Source organism: Galeopterus variegatus, unplaced genomic scaffold, assembly GCF_000696425.1.
Source record: "Galeopterus variegatus unplaced genomic scaffold, G_variegatus-3.0.2 Scaffold301, whole genome shotgun sequence".
NCBI lineage: Eukaryota > Metazoa > Chordata > Mammalia > Dermoptera > Cynocephalidae > Galeopterus > Galeopterus variegatus.
In genome coordinates this window covers 542,321-562,759 of record NW_007726412.1, presented here as the reverse complement: position 1 = coordinate 562,759, position 20,439 = coordinate 542,321, and the positions used below count along the sequence as shown (strand labels likewise).

At 35.1% G+C, this 20,439-nt stretch overlaps 1 protein-coding gene across 2 annotated transcripts in view; it reads right to left on the bottom strand.

Annotated features, from left to right (window-relative positions):
• Positions 1-375: 375 nt before the first annotated feature.
• EYA4 (EYA transcriptional coactivator and phosphatase 4) overlaps positions 376-20,439 on the bottom strand; it is a 254,223-nt gene continuing 234,159 nt past the window's right edge. Inside the window, exons 13-19 of one of the 2 annotated variants that reach the window (XM_008567174.1) lie at positions 20,172-20,261; positions 15,121-15,179; positions 14,853-15,013; positions 12,257-12,371; positions 7,002-7,123; positions 5,029-5,129; positions 376-1,206 (exon numbers count right to left, since the gene is read on the bottom strand). In XM_008567174.1, coding sequence (XP_008565396.1) covers positions 1,126-1,206; positions 5,029-5,129; positions 7,002-7,123; positions 12,257-12,371; positions 14,853-15,013; positions 15,121-15,179; positions 20,172-20,261 — 729 coding nt within the window. In that variant the 3' untranslated portion in view covers positions 376-1,125. Of the gene's footprint in view, positions 1,207-4,889; positions 4,991-5,028; positions 5,130-7,001; positions 7,124-12,256; positions 12,372-14,852; positions 15,014-15,120; positions 15,180-20,171; positions 20,262-20,439 lie in introns of both variants that reach the window. The other variant, XM_008567175.1, reaches the window with a different exon arrangement.

Genomic DNA, 20,439 nt, shown 5'->3' with positions numbered 1-20,439 from the left:
AATTGCTTATGATTTGCATATTTTCCTTATGCAACTTACACACACCGATATTTCTCAAACTGAAAACTGTGCAAGTCGTTGTGAATATGGCTCTTAGTTTTCTCAGTAAAACTGTAGAAAGGGTACTTGAGACATACATTTCACTTTCTAAGTAAGGGTCCCACAGTCTTTCCCAAACCTTCTGCCTGTGGTTGGATGCATAAATAGTTGCCTCATATAATAACTGGAATTATTAAGAACCCAAATAAAATACAAGCTTTCCTTTATTATTATTGTTTTCTTATTGCAACAAATACTCAGTTTCTTGTTGATGCAATATTAAGCTTTGATAGCTTGAATTTTAAATTTGGTCATGTTAAGAATTATCACAAAGGTTTTTGTGTTTCATTATCTACAGAGATTTTAACCAAAGTTACATTGTAACACACAAATGCTGTCTTGTCTTTAAGGCACAACACATCAGTATGAACATTCTGTTTGCCAAACTTAAAAAAGAGACAATATTATATTCCCATGTACCCTCCCTCGCCCCTCCCCAACAAATGAAAGAAAAATTGCATCCATCCACTTTCAAAGTCAGCTGCTAATAAAGTCACAGTAAATTATTTTCATCAATAATTTACACAAATTACAGGTCTAGATAGGACTGTCCTTATACAGTCTGAGTGCATTCCAATTCAGATTTTCTGGGCTAGGTAGGCTAAAGTCAGATTCAAACCTCAGAGCTGAGAAGATCTCCCATTTTGAGGAATGTTGTTGATCACCTTGTCAGACGGAGTATGTGTGTTGCTGCTTTGCCAGGGTAAGAATTCTTTGCTTAAGCTGTTAATTCCAGTTAGGACTCATACGGTGTGTACCAGCAACCTCCACAGAATTTTTTAAAAAACAATTAAAGTGTTGTAAATATAAGACCATAGAGTTTCCCTTCTGTAGCACTAAAGTTTAATTCCATTCAGCAATCTGAATTCTTCATTCTGGAATTTTCATTCCAAATATGATTTCATCCTTTAAGACAATTTATATGTGTAAAGCCAGAGGCATTGAATCACACATAAAAATTCAGTGTACTTGAGATATATATATATATATATATAAAAACCCAGATCTTCCAGCTAGAGAACACAGTTACAAATATTCTAATTCCAGTGCTTGATGTAGAGCCAAGAGGTCTGAGTGACTTGATATCCTCCAAAAGGGCATGTTGTGCTGTGTCATTAAGAGAAGCAGGGATGGGAGAGAAAAAGGGAAGGAATGAGGAACGGAGAGAGATCAAAACCATCATCTCAATGAAGCAGCAGAATACACAAGGACATGGAGTCCACCCAAGACAAAGAGAGGGAGTTTCAAGGAGAAGTGATCATATCTGAAGTCTTGGCAGCAACAATATGGCATTGCCAAAATAATAGAGAAATAGATCTGAACTGGATTTTAATGATAATAAAAGCAAATATTAAAATTTATTAGGTAGTTTAATACTTATTCTGGGAAGTATCATTACCAGCCTCACCATCTGGGAAAGCTAGTGGGCGTCAAGTCCTACCTGGCTGATGGAAAGCAAGTTTTTTTGTTTTTTTTTTTTTCCTTTTTGTCTTTTTTCGTGACCGGCAACGGATCGCAACCCTCAGTGTCGCGCCTGTACCGGACCGGGACCGGCAACGGGATCGCAACCCTCAGTGTTGCGTCCGCACCTCGCTCAGCCAGTGAGCAGGAACCGGTCTGTATGTGGGATTCGAACCCTCGGCGGGAGCGTCGCAGCGCTCCCAAGCGGCGCACTGTAGCAGTGCGCCACCGGGCCGGCCCGAAAGCAAGTTTTAATAGGTTCATCACTCCTAAAGGTCCATCTCTCAGTTAAAAATAAAATAAAATGATAAACTTCCTAAGTGCAAGGCCTTTTGTCTATTTGAGAGGAAAAGAGGGTGAATTCCTTTCTGTGTAAAAAATAACTTGAAGCTGAACTATATAAAGGAAAAATGTGGGAATAACTTTCTTACTTGTCTGTGATAATGAATAACTTGAGCCTGATTATTTCTCTGGCATGGGGTTGAGAGAAAGAACTCTAGCATGCATTTTCAGTTGGAAAAATGTCATCCTGAGGAGACAAAAATGGGTTCTTAAGGGGCAAAAACATCTTAGACATTACAATGGTTTGTGTCCCTCCAAAGATATACGACAATAAAGTACATATGTAGCACTAAAATTTCATGGAAGGGGGTGATTAGAAAAAAAAAAAGTATAATAAATCCTCCCTGAAGACTATAACAAAAAACAAAACAAAACACTGCACCATTGCACTATAGTGATGACATTATTGTAAGCTGGGCTGATGGCAACTTCTAGAATGTATATGTATGAATACATATTCATGTATACAATAGAAATATGTATATATATAAAACATGAAAAAAGGCATTTTCTTTAAAAAATTAAGAATCATAATAATAATCACTATCGCTATATAATTTTTTCCTGCCTAATATGGTAGCCACTAGGCACTTGTGGCTATTGAGCAATTGAAATATAGTTAGTTTAAAATGCGTACTAAATTTCAAAGACTTAGAACAAAAAAAATTGTACACATCACATCAATAATTTTTACATCAATTAAGTGCTGAGACAATATTTTGGGTATACTGGGTTAATTCAAATATATTATTAAAATTAATTCTACGTATCTTTTTCTTTTTTAAAATGGCTTCTAGAAAATTAAAATTACATATGTAACTTGCATTATATTATTTCTATAGGGGAGCACAGTTATATATTCCTATTCCTAAACTTTGATATTTCTTCTTAAATTTCTCAAATGAAGTATGTTTTAGGTCAAATTAAAGCACAGAAATTCACCTAGAAGTAATATTTTTTTTCATTCAGCTCAGATCTATTTGTAATAACAAAACGGTATTTGATATTTCTGCACATGCGATTACTGCTACATCCAAAGAAAAGCATGCATTTTGGGTACTACAGAAACCAACCACCTGTGTTTCAAAATAGAGTTATAAGCTTTCACCATCACCAAAACTGTACCTACATAAACAATCATTCGGAAATAGCATTCCATCTGAGATTCTTATCCATTTGGAGTCAGGCCTTTTTCTTCTGAAGTTTCAGGTGTAAAGCAGAAAGTAGAACAACTGGTATACCAAGTCTACCCTTTCATAACATGGATAACTGTGGTGGACTTGGTAAGTTTCAGTTTTCAAAGGCATATACTACTATTGGTTTGGAAAAGTGAATTTTATTAGTCCTGTCTTAGATATATGTGAATTTCACATATGCTAAAAGACATGGAAATGTTCGCTGGTGTGGCTGCATCATTGACTATTATTTGTTGTATGTAATTATGTTGACAATATGAAAAATCAAAACAACATGGACTCAGGACATTGACAAACTCCAGAAGATATTTCAGTTGTGTGTGACTAGTAGCAGTCAGCAATGAAAGTTGTATTTCTTGAAGCTGCAGCCCTGACCTCATACAGAATGTCTTTGGGGCCAGTATGCTGTCTTGGGTCATTGACACTGTTAATTAAGACTGGGGTGCTCTGTGGCAGGCAGAGCCTGCACCAGCTCTCTGGATGTGATGGAAAAGCATGGAGAATTTCAAGTATGACTGCCAGCACTGTCACCAAACCTTCTGAAGTGGAGGCGCTTTCTCCTCCATTTTGCTTGATTTGAATTGACTAGAAACATAAATCATTTCCTTTCCCTTTCTATTACAGCCATAAACCTTTCTATAAAATTGTTCTTAATGTTGCTATTTTTTTGGAAAACAGAAATCAGGTAAACACTCCAGTACATGCAAGTGTTTAGTGAAGGCTTTATTAGATAGTGATTTAAAATCTTCTCAGGATAATAAGGATAACATTCTTTCTACGTAAAACAATATACGCTAATATGTCATTGTTTAAAAATACTAATTCATCATTTTGCTTTGTTTTATAAATTCTACCATTTTTAGCTTGGCTATATGATATTTCACTATCATTCAGTAAAGAAAGCAGTGGATCTCAGTGTTGTGTTGACCAATAGTCTGTTCTAGGGGGCCAATCCTGACATTGCTCCTTTTCGATGCTAAACCAACTATTTAATGGTTTCTAATTACCTTGGTTTCTTCCTCAGAAATATGGGCCAAATGAAAAGGCTTATTTAAATATCTAGGGCCAAGAGATCTTCTGAATATGTTCAAAGCCAACTGCTTGGCTTCCATCAAGAACCAATGGCTCACCAACAAAGACAGCACTCTTCTAGAAGATTGAAGCACATTGCATCTAGGTCTTTTAAAACAAGATGGCACAGAAGGATCTAAATAATACATCCCATTCCAATAGCACTTATTACAATCTCTTGCAACAGTTTTTTTCTTTGGCTATTAAATCTACCCTCAGCAATTTTAATCATGAAGCATACCTATTTCTAGATACTCACAGGACCACAATGCATATGGTACTCATGAGCCACTCACATGATTTTTCTGTGGAGCTCATTAAACTTCTTTATCTTGTTAAATTTCATATGCTTAAGTTTTCCCTCATCTTTCTTACAGATTACTGCATCATCTATATCTGTGCGCACTGTGTGTATATAAACGTATACAACCACATACACGAATATATATTTATTATATATATTTACTTTATACACACGCACTTACACACACAGATAAATATATCTAAATATTTCTGCATTTCCTACCAAATTTCAGGCAAAAAATGCTAGACTCCAAATGGTTTATTTGAATGTTAAGGACTGACCCTCTCATGCTCTTATTGCTTTGCATCTATAAATTTAAATAGTTTGTCAAGCTGCCATGGGGCCAAACTACAGGAATGCAAACAAAAAGGCTTGCATCAGAAGTATCACACCAACATTGTTTTGAGACAGGTTACCTTTTTTGCTGCCTGTTCTTCTTCTACACCATCCCCAATTACAACATATACTACTTTTCTGCCAAACCTTTGCATTATTCGTTCAAAGCAACTTTCTTTTCCTGGAAGATAAACGAGATAAAGTTCAGAGTGAAGTTACCTGGTTAGCGGCATGCTCCTCATCTCGGCCATCTCCAATCACAACATAAGTTATGTTAGTGCCAAATCTGGACACTATACGCTCAAAACAGCTTTCCTTGCCTGAAAAACAACGCACTGCTTATTCTTTCAGCCATTGCATTCATTACCCTGAAGATAATAAAGTGTTAATTTCTGTTGAACATTGCTTGCACTACCTTATACCTTCCGGGTTTATGAAATCAGCACACATGTTTGAATAACGTAAGTCTTTACTTAGGACAGATTGTTAAACAAATGTGTTTCACACTTCAGAAAAGTCAGTAGCGTTAAGCATTCGAACTAAAGAAAATGTTAGCATGTTTTACTCCACCAAAACAGTACTGGAATAATTTTATAGGCAACTATAAGCTTTAACAACATTTGTTTATTTAATTCTATAAATCAATTTTATCTAATTTATTTTAAGTAGTCTAGATATGTCAGATTAATATATTAGTGTGAAAATTGAAGGTTCATCTTTAAGTAAAGAGGAAATACTAAGATGTGGATTTACCTTTATAAACAACTTCTTTCTTCAAGTGGGTGAGAACTAGTCTGGCTCAGATTGATTGCACTAAGGGTGCTGTCCAAACGGGCCACAGCACTGATAACACCAGTATTCTCTGATTGCCCTATGGGAATACCACTGTGGAATTTCTACATGTTCTTTATTTTTACAGCATTGGCATTATTCTCTGATTTTCATTCCCAGAATGCTCATATAGCCAAGGCTAATTTTGCCTTTTTTCGTTAATCTGATAGTTCAGAACTCCAAAAAAATACTAGCTTAAAGGGAATAATAAAAATGATTTTTTTTCAGATTAAATATAAGAAACAATTTGGTCAATAAAACACTATATTGTTCTTATTAAAAGAAGTAGTTTTCTGGTATACAATTATTTGATTTTTCAAAAAACAAAATCATGTTCTCTATATTAGTCCTGCTAACATACATACATACATTCATGTAACAAATGTATGGAATTGGTATCTGGCTCTGAATTGCAGTGGTTATGACAATGTGCAATTAACTTTATGAAAGTTTGGCTCCCTTTAACTATGCTCCCCAAACAGCTGCGATTTGGGGCTCCTTTTGCCAAAGCAAGTATCATACCTCTTCAAGGCCCAGGGCAGGTTATTTTTGGTGGGGGATTTTAGGATTTTGAACTTCTCTTGTCAACGTTCCAAAGCCTGCGTTTGCTGACCTTCAGAGCACATTACATAACCCATATTTTCCCAGGCATTTCCTTGACAGATACTGGAATACACAAGCTGTTTTCTTTTAACTCTTTCAAGATGGAAGAAGTTGACGAAGTTTTGTTTTTGAACATTTATTAGAAGTCCAAGTCTGTGAATTGCACTTAAAGTCAAAAGATGGCTCCACAGATAGACGTTATCTAAAGAACACCAAGGCTGTAGTTCTTTGATTACTACTGAACATTCTAGAAATGTGGATTTCCAGCCACTTGTGTTATGAATATTCCAGTTATGTTTTTTAATTCATGAAATTCTTTTTTTTTCTTCTGGAATTAAGGACACTAGTTCAATTCAAGACTCCCCTGTAATGCCAAAATAGTATTTTATCTTAGATCTAGATTATTGCATATGCAAGGTGTAATATTACATACCATACTAATTAAACTATTAAATACCATGGCTAGAGATAGTATATATTATTTAGATAAAATGTGCTGCAATACTCACTGAAACATACAGAATGAGTCAGAACTACTCAGATACAGAACTCAGAATTTCGCTAGCCAAATTCTCATAAAAGTTGCATTTGTATAGTGAGTTGCAGAGGGCTTTGTTATTTGGACTTTACCCAAATTTACTTGATGCTCTAATAGGAAAATTGATGAAAAAGGGAACCATGCAAAGGCACACATTAAGAAAATCCTCCCAAACACAGATGTGAGTACATTCTATACAGAATTTAAATAATATCCTTACCTATTTTAGTTGCACTGTAAATATTCTCAATGGGGAAAGCACCTCCTAAACTATAGAGGAGAACCTTCGCAAGCGCTGGGATCAGTTGGGTTGTCGTCACCAAGACATTTACACAGTTACTCCTAAAATATGGAGGAAATATACATACTTGTTTGCTAATACTAAATAAGTTCTAATAGTACAGTTTTAAAATTGTCATTGTGGTTTCTAAATTCCATAATAAATGGCCTCTTTCAATATTCAACAATTACTGCCTACCAGCAGATATAGAAACTCCCCAAATAATACAGATTATTAAGAATAATAAACCAATCCATGACTATATGGTGTCACTTAAAGTTCTACATAATATTTCCTCAAAACAAGATGCTACTCAAACTCACATATAGCTGAATGCTACAGAATGAAAACATGGTGGAATAAAATAATGCATAGCTTTTTTAACTTTAGAAACATAGTTTTGAAATCCAGTTTCACCACTTACACTATGTGATATTCTGAGTCACCCAATTTCTTGTTTTAATTATAAACATTGCATATATTTATAAAGTTTATAAAAAGAAGACAAATATAAAGAAGAAAATAAAAAGCACCAATTGTCCAACCATCCAGAGATAACTGCCTTCCCATTTTGTGCATTTACTTTCAGTGTTAGTTTTTGTGTACAGACTTTTTTTCCTTTAGGACCATATACACAATTTCGTATGCTACTTTATTTACTTATATCATGTGCCAATTGTTTATATCATATTGGTTATTATTCCCCCTCTCTCAGAAAAAAACATAATGTGTGCAAATTACTCTGCCATGTGGAGCACTTTAATTTTTTAAAGTTAAGTTTAGTTACATAGATGGCTTTTGATTTTTCAATATTATAAATAATGATATCTAAATTTTTTCCTACAACTTTGACTATGTCTTTAGACTATATTCAGAGAAGAGGAATTAGGGTCAGAGGACAACTTAATTTTGCTAAAAGCTCTGATACATATTTGAACAATGTTTTGTATAAATACCTGTTTTTCTGACATCCCAGGCATTTTGTCAAACCTACCAATATGGTAATATATGTGGGTGACGTAGCAAATTTCATGGCACTTAAGTATTCGGTGTGTATTGGCTTCTTTTTCTCTTTCCCTTCCTTGCTATACTTTAATTTATTTCTTAAAAGCACATATCCTATAGTTGCTTTAAGGCCATTTGCCTAATAATAATCTATAAGTAACATAATATGAATAACATAATGTATATAATTTTGTGTAATAATGTCATAATCTTTGGTTTTCAACTATCTAGGAGATATCTTTTAGAAATAATGAAAGTTGCTGACCTCCTCCCCAGGGAGATGCACATTCCACTACATTTTCTACACAATTTCAGGGGCTCAGGAGTCCTCATGTTGCGGCTTCCCTGACCTTTGGTCTCCATGTCAACAGTTACAGAGATCACTGGACTCAAATAACTCTAATTGTTAGATAATTCTTCTTAGGAGGAGCCAGAATCTCCCTTCTTAGGATCCCTAGTCAATGGTCCTAATTCTTTCCTTCACAGAGACACAGAGAAATCGAGGCCACTCCACTGGACACAGGATGCTTCAACTCTGTCACGGCCCCTGCTGGAATATGATATCCAGAATGGAGCAAAGTACTCTGCTGTGGCTTCCCCAATCAGACACAGGAAGCTACTTCTCCCTCCACTCTCCACTGAGTCTTCTGCTACCGATGTAGATCCTGATCATGTCACGTGGTCAGAAGCCATGAGCAGGATTTGACACATACCCCGTTACTTTCGTGTTCTTAATATTAGACTCTCCTTTGACCCAGCCCAGGTTTTTCTGTATCCTGACTCAATCAGTCTAAATAACCTCTTTATTTGAAGGCTGTGTTACCCACAAATTTGCAAAGCATGCTTCTACTGATTCATCTAACTCAGAAATCAAACTATGAAATAGCACAGGACACAGATTAATCAATCATACCTCACTGGCTATCACTTTCCAGACTTATACTTCTTTATGAATTCACATTTATGGCACATGGTTATTCAACCAGTTATAAATCTATTTAATTCTATTATCTACACTAACAAGTCAGGATATTTTACAATTTAGTTCAAACAACACAAAGGTTAGAATTTTTTCAAGAGCTTTCTCCTGCTTTTCTGATGCATTTAATATGGTCTAAAAGACCTAAAACAGGCATTCTTTGTATAAACAGTACTGTTTTATTTTTGCCATCACGCCCTGTACTCTATCACCCAGACTGCTCTTTCCTTTTTCATGAGAAGTCATGTAAACAGTCTGTTGGGATTATCATTGGTTATCAGGAGAGAAGGATGGAGGGATGGGATCTCCTGGTTATTCTGAGAAGTAGCAACCCTCCCCAATTTCAAAGCACGCACACACAGAAATTGAAAACCACTGGGCTCAGTGAATTGTTAGGTCCTTTCAAACTCTAAAATAGTCTATTATTTAAACAACTGTATGACAGCAAATATGAAAATCTGGAAGATATGGACAAGTTTCTTGACACATACAAACTACCCAGATTGAACCAAGAAGAAGAGAGAAAACCTGAACGGACCAATAACAAGCAACGAGATTGAAGCTGTAATCAGCAATCTTCCAACAAAGAAAAGTCCAGGTCCAGATGGATCTACAGCTGAAATCCATCAAACTTTTAAAGAGGCGTTAATACTAATTCTCCCCAAATGATTCCAAAAAATTGAAACAGAAGCTATTCTCCCAAACTCATTCTATGAGGCCAACATAACTGATTCCAAAACCAGATAAAGACACAACAAAAAAGGGAAATTACAGGCCAATATCCTTGATGTACCTAGATGCAAAAATCCTCAACAAAATATTAGTAATCAGAATACAGCAACACTTTTAAAAAATTATACACCATGATCAAGTGGGATTCATCTCAGGAATGCAAGGATGGTTCAACATATGAAAGTCAATAAATGTGATACACCACATCAACAAACTAAAGGACAGAGACCATATGATTATCTCAATAGATGCTGAAAAAGCATTTGACAAAATTCAACATCCCTTCATGATAAAGACTCTCAACAAATTAGATATAGAAGGAAAGTATCTCAACACAATAAAAGCCATTTATGACAAGTCCACCACCAGTATCATACTGAATGAGGAAAAACTGAGGGTTTTTACCCTATGAACAGGAATAAGACAAGGATGCTCACTCTCACCACTTCTATTTAACATAGTACTGGAGGTACCAGCCAGAGCAATCAGTTAAGAGAAAGAAAGAAAGGGAATCCAGATTGGAAAAGATGAAGTCAAACTGTCTCTATTTGCAGATGACACCATGATACTATATACAGAAAATACTAACGACTCTATCAAAAAACTCGTAGAGCTGGTTAATAACTTCAGTAAGAACTACAAACCACTACTAAAAGAAACTAAGGAAGACAAAAAAAGATGGAAAGATATTCTATCCTCTTGGATTGGAAGAATTAGCATTGTGAAAATGTCTATACTACCCAAAGCAATCTACAAATTTAACGCAATCCCCATCAAAATACCAATGACATTCTTCACAAAAATGGAAAAAACAATCTTAACTTTCATATGGAACAACAAAAGGTCCCGAATAGCCAAAGCAATCATGAGCAAAGGATAAATAAATAAATAAAGCCTAAGGCATAATGTTACCTGACTTCAAATTATACTACAATGCTACAGTAACCAAAACAGCATGGTGCTGGTATAAAAATAGACAATCAGACCAGTGCAACAGAATAGAGAACCCAGAAATCACCCCTCAGGCTTACAGCCATCTGATATTTGACAAAGGCAACAAAAACATACATTGGGGAAAAGACTGCTTCTTCAATAAGTGGTGCTGGGAAAATTGGATATACATATGCAGAAAAATGAATCTAGACATGCACCTCTCACCATGTACTAAAATCAACTCAAAGTTAATTACAGACTTAAGTATAAGACCTGAAACTGTAAAATTACTAAGGGAAAATACAGGTGAAACACTTCAGGAATTAGGTCTGGGCACGGACTTTATGAACATGAGCACAAAAGCACAAGCAACAAAAGAAAAAAATAAAGAAATGGGACTATATCAAACTCACAAGCTTCTGCACAGCAAAGGAAACAATCAACAGAGTGAAACAACAACCTACAGAGTTGTTGGAGAAAATTTTTGCAAATTATGCATCCAACAAGGGATTAATATCCATAATATACAAGGAACTCAAGCAATTACACAGTAAGAAAACAAATAATCAAATTAAAAAATTGGCAAAGGAGCTGAATGGACATTTTTTAATGGCCAACAGATACATGAAAAAATGCTCAACATCACTAGTCATCGGGGAAATGCAAATTAAAACCACATTGAGATACCACCTCACCCCAGTTAGACTGGCTAAAATATAAAAGACAGTGAATAACAAATACTGGCAAATGTGTGGAGAGAAGCGAATTCTCCTGCACTGTTGGTGGGACTGTAAATTAGTACAACCACTCTGGAAAACAGTACAGAGGTTTCTCAAACAACTATAGATAGATATTCTGTATGATCCAGCAACCCCACTTCTATGTATATACCCAGAGGAATGAAAATCATTATGTCAAAGGGATACCTGCATTCCCATGTTCATCACAGCTCTGTTTACAATAGCCAAGATATGGAACCAACCTAAATGTCCATTAATGGATGACTGGATAAAGAAACTATGGTATATATACACCATGGACTACTATTCTGCCATAAAAAAGGATGAAATTCTCCCATTTTCAACAACATGGGTGAGCTTGGAGAAACTTATGTTGAGTGAAATAAGCAGAGCACAGAGGGATAAATACCACATGTGCTCACTCATAAGTGGGAGCTAAGAGAGAAAGAAGGAAGGAAAGAAAGACCACAGTGGTGTGTTGGATTTGCAGAGGGAAAGAGCATACCTAGGGCTACAAAGTGGAGTGGGGGGGAAAGGGGGAGGGGGAGGGAGGTTGGGTATAATTGGGTGGGGGACACGGGGTACAATTGCAATTTGTGGTAATGGGCGTGCTACCAGTATGGATCTGCACTTCACGTCTTGGACAGGAGGGGTGACAATTAGCTTTGTATCTCATGAATATTCATAACCAATATAAATAAATAAATAAAATAGTCCAGGAACTAAGACTTTTTTTATCAATATTTTGGAATTAGAACTTAAATCTTCAATACAATAAACATAGAAAGGGCAGCAATCCCACTTACCTAGTACTAATAATTGATAAAGACTTAAGTGCATTTGTTAGCCAGGAATCTGTCAGCCCTTCAATCTCGGCCCTTAACTGCAACCATGCATCTCTCTTGGCAGGGCCAAGGAGTCCTGCAACACCAAAAAGCAAGGCAAAGTCAAGGGATGAATATTTTTTCAGAATATTTAGTTTGGTCTTTCTTCTATCTAGCATAGATAATTTTTATTTCAGTCTATATCATAAATGGAATGAGATATAGATGTATATTAATATTGATCCTTCATTTCAGAATTGATTATTCATTCATTCATTCAATGAATATATATACTGAACAAGTTCTAGGTGTCAGGTACTGGGCTAGACATTGAGGGCATAACAGTGAAAAAGTGGGCCCCAGTCTCTGCTCTCACTGAACCGAGAATCTGATGCAGTGGATGCCGATCACCTTAAGTGCTTTGAAAACACCCCAGCCTGAGTCCTACTCCAATAGACTGTGCCCCATCAGCTCTGGAGCAGCGGTCGGCTTTCCCACCCGAGGGACACGAACCTCCAACATTCCAGCTGTCTGAAAATGTTTAGTTTCTTAATAATCACAGTCATTTCAACTTTGAAACAGTAATAGTGGCATCATCACATGTAGATGTAAGAATGTTTCTAATACGAGTGCTAATGCGGTTATAAATACATCGTTTTGGAGAAAGAAATTAAGTATTGTGTTTAAAACCCTGGAGTGCATGACAGCTGCAGGCAATGGTGGACAATGACATGGATGTTATGATAAAAAGAGGTAGGCATGCTCACTTTTTATAAAAAGACCCAATCCTTGCTTTTATGATAAAACAATATCACATAAATTCATTAAAAAGGAAGATTTCTTATTTAAATTGTTTAAATTTCAGAATAGTGGGAGCACATATACAGTTGGATGATTTTTTAAAATCAATATTTATAATTTCTAGCAAGTCTCATTTTTCCTCATATCAGTAAAGGCTTGTGTATGACAGAAAATGGACTCTAATGCATTTTTTAAAAATTTTAAGTCATAAGATTATTTCTTAGCAATTTTCTTAATTTCTAAATTATTTTAATAATACTCTGCAAGAGGGAAATAATGAAATATCTGAATGGTAAAATTTCAGAATTCCCAAAGGGATATTTATTTTAAAGTTAAACATATTACCCACAATTAGTTTAACTAGAAAATCTATTTATTTAATTTTATAAAAGTATCTTGTAAACAGAATTAGAGTGAATTAGAAAACCAGAGTTTTTCCCCTAGAACCCTGGGTGAGGCAGTAGCCGGCAGAAGCCAATTTCTTATTTGGAAATGAAGGTTTTCCATATCTAAGCTCCCTTTTGGTACTAACATTATTATTGTCTATGGTTCTACTTTTTTGTTCTCTAGAATTTATCGGGTATTTACTGAGCATCTATTATGTGTTTCAGTGCTAAGCAGTGGAGATACAAGATGAACAGCTCCACAGGCAAGCCCTCATGATGTACACATGCATACGTGATTTTATATATATATATATACCATCAATACCAATTTTATTATATTGCATTTTATGACATATATGTGAATATACACATCCATAGTATGTACATGTACATTTAGCTGTACTTGGTTTATGCTCTTCAATTACCTTCCCTTTTAAAAAAATAATGCTATTAAGGGCTGGCCCCGTGGCTCACTTGGGAGAGTGCAGTGCTGATAGCACCAAGGCCGCAGGTTCGGATGCTATATAGGGATGGCCGGTTAGCTCACTGGCTGAGCGCGGTGCAGACCACACTGTGCCGAGGGTAGCGATCCCCTTACTGGTCAGAAAAAATAAAAAAGAAACAGAAAATAAAAACCAAAAAACCCTGGGAGAATAATCTTATGTGACCTCATAACAAACCTTAGGAATCATGTTGACCTAAAATTGACCAAATAATAGAGATCAAGGTTTATTATATCTAGAAGCACATCCAGGACCTTAGTTTTGATATCGCAGGTTTGATATCACCTGTAAAATGTATGGATGAGAATAAAATGGTTTAGATATTACCTAGACTATTTAGAGTACTTGAACTTTTAAAAACCATGAAAATCACAGTAAATACTACACATGAGAAAGATACACTGTCAGAAAACGTGATTTTTTAAAACATAAAATAGACTTGTTGAAAGGCTTTGAAATGACGTAAAGCACTGCTTTATAATTATTTCTGATAAAATTCCAGAAAGGTAATCCTTGCTATCAATTCTGCTTCAATGTTTGAGGCTCTCTTCTTTAGAAAGATCTTTTTCTATTGCCTTTCTACTTCCTCTGTTTGGTTCTCACCAGAACCAGCTGATAAAGTAAACTAAATGCCCTGCTATAAATCTTGACCAAACATCTAGGCACAAGATTTCACAAGGAATTCCCAGTCCATGTTGACAGAGGAGCATGTTTCACTTTGCATTTGCTTTTTTTCCCACCAATTTTAAGAAAGTTAAAATTCTGGCTCAACGTAGTCCAGCATGAGCTTTTACTGATTTATTTTACAGCAGAACAGTCTCTAACACAAAAGTGCACTTTCTACCTATACCCAAAGTCCCTTTATTAGATTAAAAAAGCCACACATACCTCCGACATTGTTCTTGTAGGTGTTATATAATTCCTTTACTCTTCTGTAACGAAAAGCCAATTTCCTCATCCAGTCAACCCCTCCTCTCACACCTGTTGGCAAACAAAGGTTTGCACTACTTGCAGCTGCATGGAAGCCATCAGTTGCAAAACTGTAGGTACTGCAACACCCAAAATACATTAAAAAGAAATAAAATAAATAATTACATGTGCGAAACTCCATAGCAGAATTTCTGTAGGAAAAAGCATACTGATAGGCTTGACTTACCTTAAGTCCTGCCCATTATCATCAGAAGAAACATCATCTATATGAACTTGATCACACTCCTGTTAAAAACATTGGAAAAGTTATTTGTTTTTCAAATGATGCTTGTCACCAGCTTTCAGTTTTTTTCCATCTTTCTATTTGGTCAGACTTCTGCCAGAAGATGGCAGCATTTGCCCATCCATCCCACCATCTCATGCCCGTTTTCTTGTGCTGGGAAATGGCACCATTTCTACTTTATAAAATCAAAATCCAGAATGGTGTCATAAAAAGGGGTCTGAAAACATATGTCAATTAAAAACTAATTTCAATATTAAAATTATTGATAAGGAATTCTCTTTTGAATCTTTGTAATCTTTTGGGTTCCTTTTCAGCCATTTCTGTTGTGCATACTTCAGCAAAGCTAATTTGAAGATATACAACACTTGTTTGGTCGCTTCGAGTGGTTACTATTATTTCTCATTTTTTGAACGGCAACCGAAGGGCTTGACCTCAGATTACAGTGTCCTGTGAGATTTACATGACTCCTGCTTTCTGCTGGACCAGAGATACCATGAAGAAACCATACTGATGTTATTTTCAAAGTCCTGGTCTCTTAACAGAGAAAAAAGGTAATGACCATACAAGCTGATATTTCCTTTTTTTTTTCCATGTTTTTAGGTTTTTAAATCGAAAAGAATACTTATAAGTAAAAAGCAAATAATGAACATTTACCAACTCAAATGTACTACAAATTCCAAGGAAAATAAAATTTAGGGAAGTACACCAATACAATTGACCTATTTTTAAGTTACAGTGTGCTCAGAACACGTGGTAATTTTTCTGGAGAGGAATTTGATGATCTTTTGTTCATCTAAGTGTGTCTTATTCTGCCTTCAAATAATCTGCAAAGTTCCAGTAAAATATTACATGATCTGAAGGTAGAATTTGGCTAGTGCATTTAAAGTACGTAGTCCTCAGAATAACAAATTATTATATACTAAAATAACTGAATAAAAGTTATAATAAATAATAAATAAATAAGTATGGTTTAGCCTTTGACCCTCTTTTGCCTCCCTCAGATTATGTTAATCACATTCTCTGATTCTGACTATACATAACGTTTATCATTCCAAATAAATTTTTCAAAGATCATTAAATTTAAAAATATGCCATACTAAACAAAAGTGTTTTAGCTACTATATGTATTCATTACAGGGCTTGGAAGTATCTGGTAGACAAATATTTAGTATCTAGTCAGTTTTCAACACAGTGTATTAATCCTGTTTCAGTTTAAAGATAATCTAGTTGACTCAGGCTTCCTTTAAAATATAAAACTGTGACTAGCCCAATCAGTACAATTTTGGTATGTAACTTCACAATCCAGGCGAGTTAATTTTAAGGGATCATATAATTTACATAAATTATGGGTTTAGTAATTTTTGACTAAATCTTTACCTACATTCATAGATAAGGGCCCAGAAAATTTAATCCGACTGGAAGCTCCCTGAGGGTAATATTTTGGTTCATTATCTTGGCACGCTTAAGGCACAATTTTTTTGTTCTCTTTTTAATTTTTTTTTTAAGGCACAATTTGACATAGAATAATCACTCAACAATCCTTTCTTAAATACGTGTCGGAAGTCTAAACAAATGACAATTCCTGACAGGATTGCCACAATTATTTAAATTTTTGAACACAGAGTTACAGTGATATGAAATAATAACATTCTAGATGGTGAGGACTGAAAGGAGAGATTTACAACAAGAGTGTAGGGAAGGGTGAGAGAGCAGAGTGCCGGCTGAGGAACTTAGAAAGTGTCTTCCCTTCTTTGACCAAGTATTGGTTGAATGGACTGCAGCCCAAACTGTAACTGTTATGCTTCCAGAAAAATCTCAGGTAGAAAAAGTATTGCAAGCAACAATAGTAGCTGTTAGACTGGGAATAAAGTTCTTCTTCCAGTATAATGAGGTACCAAAGTAGTTCTAGGTGACAGGATTATTTCCTATTTAGAGATGGTGGCATTCTTGTAAAGTATGCATACTGAAAGAAATTACTGTCAAAATGGTATCGCATGAAGTTGCCTATTCCTCTGAAGTTCCGAAATCTTTCCTCATGTAAGTAATTTTCCATGTCTCTCTTTTATGAAAAACTAATGATATTCAAAAATGGGGGGATCCTGTTAATTATCCTGGTAATCAGAAGTCATTTCTATACTTAATAGCCTGTCATCCTAATTTTTAGAGGAATTCCTCTGACATTTCAAGTATTAACTCTCATAACTAATTTGTACATAGGTTGCCCCAAATTTATTTTTTACTCCTGAGGACAACAGTATATCAAACTTACTGGACCATGAGCTCCATATTTGAAGTTATGCTTGAGGTTTTTCCAAATCTAACTTCTCTTTAAATTTATGCCTAGTTAACCATGCCTGTTGACTCTGGACAGTAGCCTGAGGATTACAGTCTAGTGAAAGAAACCTGAACTTCAATTACTTACATTTTTAGGAAAAGCTAAACAATTGTTCTTTAATTAGTTTTCACTCTGAGGAACTTCGCAAGAATCATTTTGACCAAAAACTGAAGTACTAAAAACACTGTACAGCTTTGGCTTTAACAAATGTTAGTAGCAGAACTCACATCTGAAATAATTCTGGTACTAGTTCATTAATTTTGTCTTATAAGGTGAACACAAAGTGATCACTGATATTTATTATTTATAATCCACAGCAGCCTTTTCTCACTTTTGTGATCCTGAACTCCCTGGTGCCTTCTTTTCTGGAAGTTATTCTAACTGCAATAACACTTTATTTAAACAGAGGGCAGCATTCTCTTCTCAGGGGGAATTTGCCTTCTCTGCAGCTGGGCAGGATGCAATGAAGTATCTATTAGGAAGATTTAAATTTGTATCTTTTAAGGAATTATGTGAGGATGAGCAGCTGCTACTACATATGTTGCAGTATCTATGGAAGGGTTTGAGTTTCAAACTAGATTTTTAGGTAAAAAAAAAAAAAAGAAGAAAGAAAAGGAAAAGAACCCTGAGAGATTAAATATACAAGGCCAAAAATAAAAAAATTAAAAAATAAACAAAACATTAAGTTAATGATGGAGTCTCTTTGTCAGCAAAAGCAGAAATAACTTAATTCTAGTTATGGAGCCCAGGACAATCTTTGGTTGCAAGACGTTTATTGAAATAAAAAATTGTGTGAAAGTAAAGTTGACTTTCAAAGTCAGATGCAGACGAATAGTGGCTATGTATGTAACTATACTGAATGATCTTGAAAAGTATTGCATTGATTTTATCAGTTTTAGTGTCTATTTATCTCACTTAAGTCAGTAACAAACTTTCGAGTTTCCTTGGGCACTTCATCTGGATTGTTAGAATCCTCTTTAGAGACTCATCTCTTATTATCCAACAGAAAAAATAACCTAAAAAGGAATCTGTGTATATAAAAAATTCAAGTCCCCAAAAGGTTAAAATGTATTTTCTATTATCATATATATACAAAGTCATTCTCTTTACTCGACAGTAATAAGTAGCAGGATTAATTTAAATCAGGTTTCAGAGAGGTGATTATTATTTATTATCTAAAACTGGAAGACTTGCCTAGCAATACTGATCTTTCATATTGTCCATTAAAAAAAAAGCCTCCTTAAACAGACAGCAGTTTCATTATCCAGTCAGAACACTAACTCACTGCAGAGAAAAAAGCAACAAAATCTATTACACAGATTTTCAGCACATACATTTATGGGATACACGTACTGAACCACTCATTTTTAGTTTCATGTTTCAGACGTAACTAAAACTGGATTTAAGACCTTGTCAATTAAAAAAATTTATTTAAGTCACTCACTAACTTGGCTTTTCCTTCCCACATAACTTCTTTTAATTTCAGCATGGTATGGGGGCAGAAGTACGTGCTCTGGAGCCAGGCAAACCTGCTTCAAATCCCAGTTCTACCATTTAGCTAGCAGGTAACCTTGGACATGATTTCTACGTTGTGGACGCTACAGTTTCTCCTCTGCAAAAATAATGTGATAAACATATTTATTTTAAAATGTTGTTAATTAATTAATGGAAAGTCCAACATAAAATGTCTAGAACAAGGCGGGGGTTCAGTAATAATAATGTCTCTCTCCATTCATAATGTGATTATAGATACTTTTATTTCATCATGAAACCACGAGATAAAAAACAAATTTAAACATGTCATTTAGAAACAGAAAGAGAAATCTCTATTTCAGCATAGTAATGCTTGCCTGAGAAGTCCTTCTGCCTAGTGCTCAAACTACCTAAGTTATTTCACATTCTGTTATCTGAATATCTTATAACCCAGGTCACTAGCACATAAATTATGTACCTTCTTACAGTACATGTTCAGCCACTCTGACACTACTTTTTCTCAGGCTCTTTCTTTTATTTGGTGTTGTTTTTGCTTTCTCTTCCTCTTACTTGTCATTTAGACATCGAACTGCCATTTGAGGTTGGAAATGAAAAAATAAATTTGATAAAAGAGAAAATAAATGCATTCAAGCCCATCAGATGTGCTATATAAATAGTGCTAGCATTGTTTTATGCAGAAGGGGAGGAAATAAGCAATGATAATGTTGTCTAAAGTTAGGTTTCAGAGTATCTGCAAAATTTAATAATCCATGCTATCCCATGAATAGTATCTGTGAATATTGTCTAGTGATTAACCTAAATAGTATCCTGGTTAGTAATCTGGAAAAGCTAATGCTGATTCAAAAAATGCCAACTGGGTTGCGGTTGAGACACTTATAGAACCAAGAGCAGTATACAGGGGTGTGTGATAGGAGACAGCAAAGATGACTATCTCCTTTTCTGAGACATTTTTGTCCTAAATACATGCCAGCACTTACGTATTATTCATGAACACAATTTAACTTTTTTATATTTGTATAGACAATGTTTCTTCATAACAAAAACTTTATAGTTCTCTTGAACTAGTTTTTGATCTTCCCATTTTCTTGAGATTATCTGCGTATACAGAAACCATCTCAGAGTTTTAGTGTTAGAAACAACTATTCCTACCTTTTTAAAGTCTTACCTCTAAATCGTTAAAAAACAGATGTGTATCAGCAAGATTGAAAATCATTTCCTCCATTCGGAGTCCAAGGGTTACAGCCATAGGGGGATCCTGAAAAGAAAATGCACACATAAAAATGTCAGCAACCACAGTTATTATTAAAAAACATTTTAAGTGTATACTGTTGTGGTGGGATGGGGAGGAAGAGACTGTATGGAGTTTTGTTGAGAAGTCAAAAGATTTCCTAATTATCTGTAAAGGTGCCTTTCCAAAGGGCTACTTATGACAT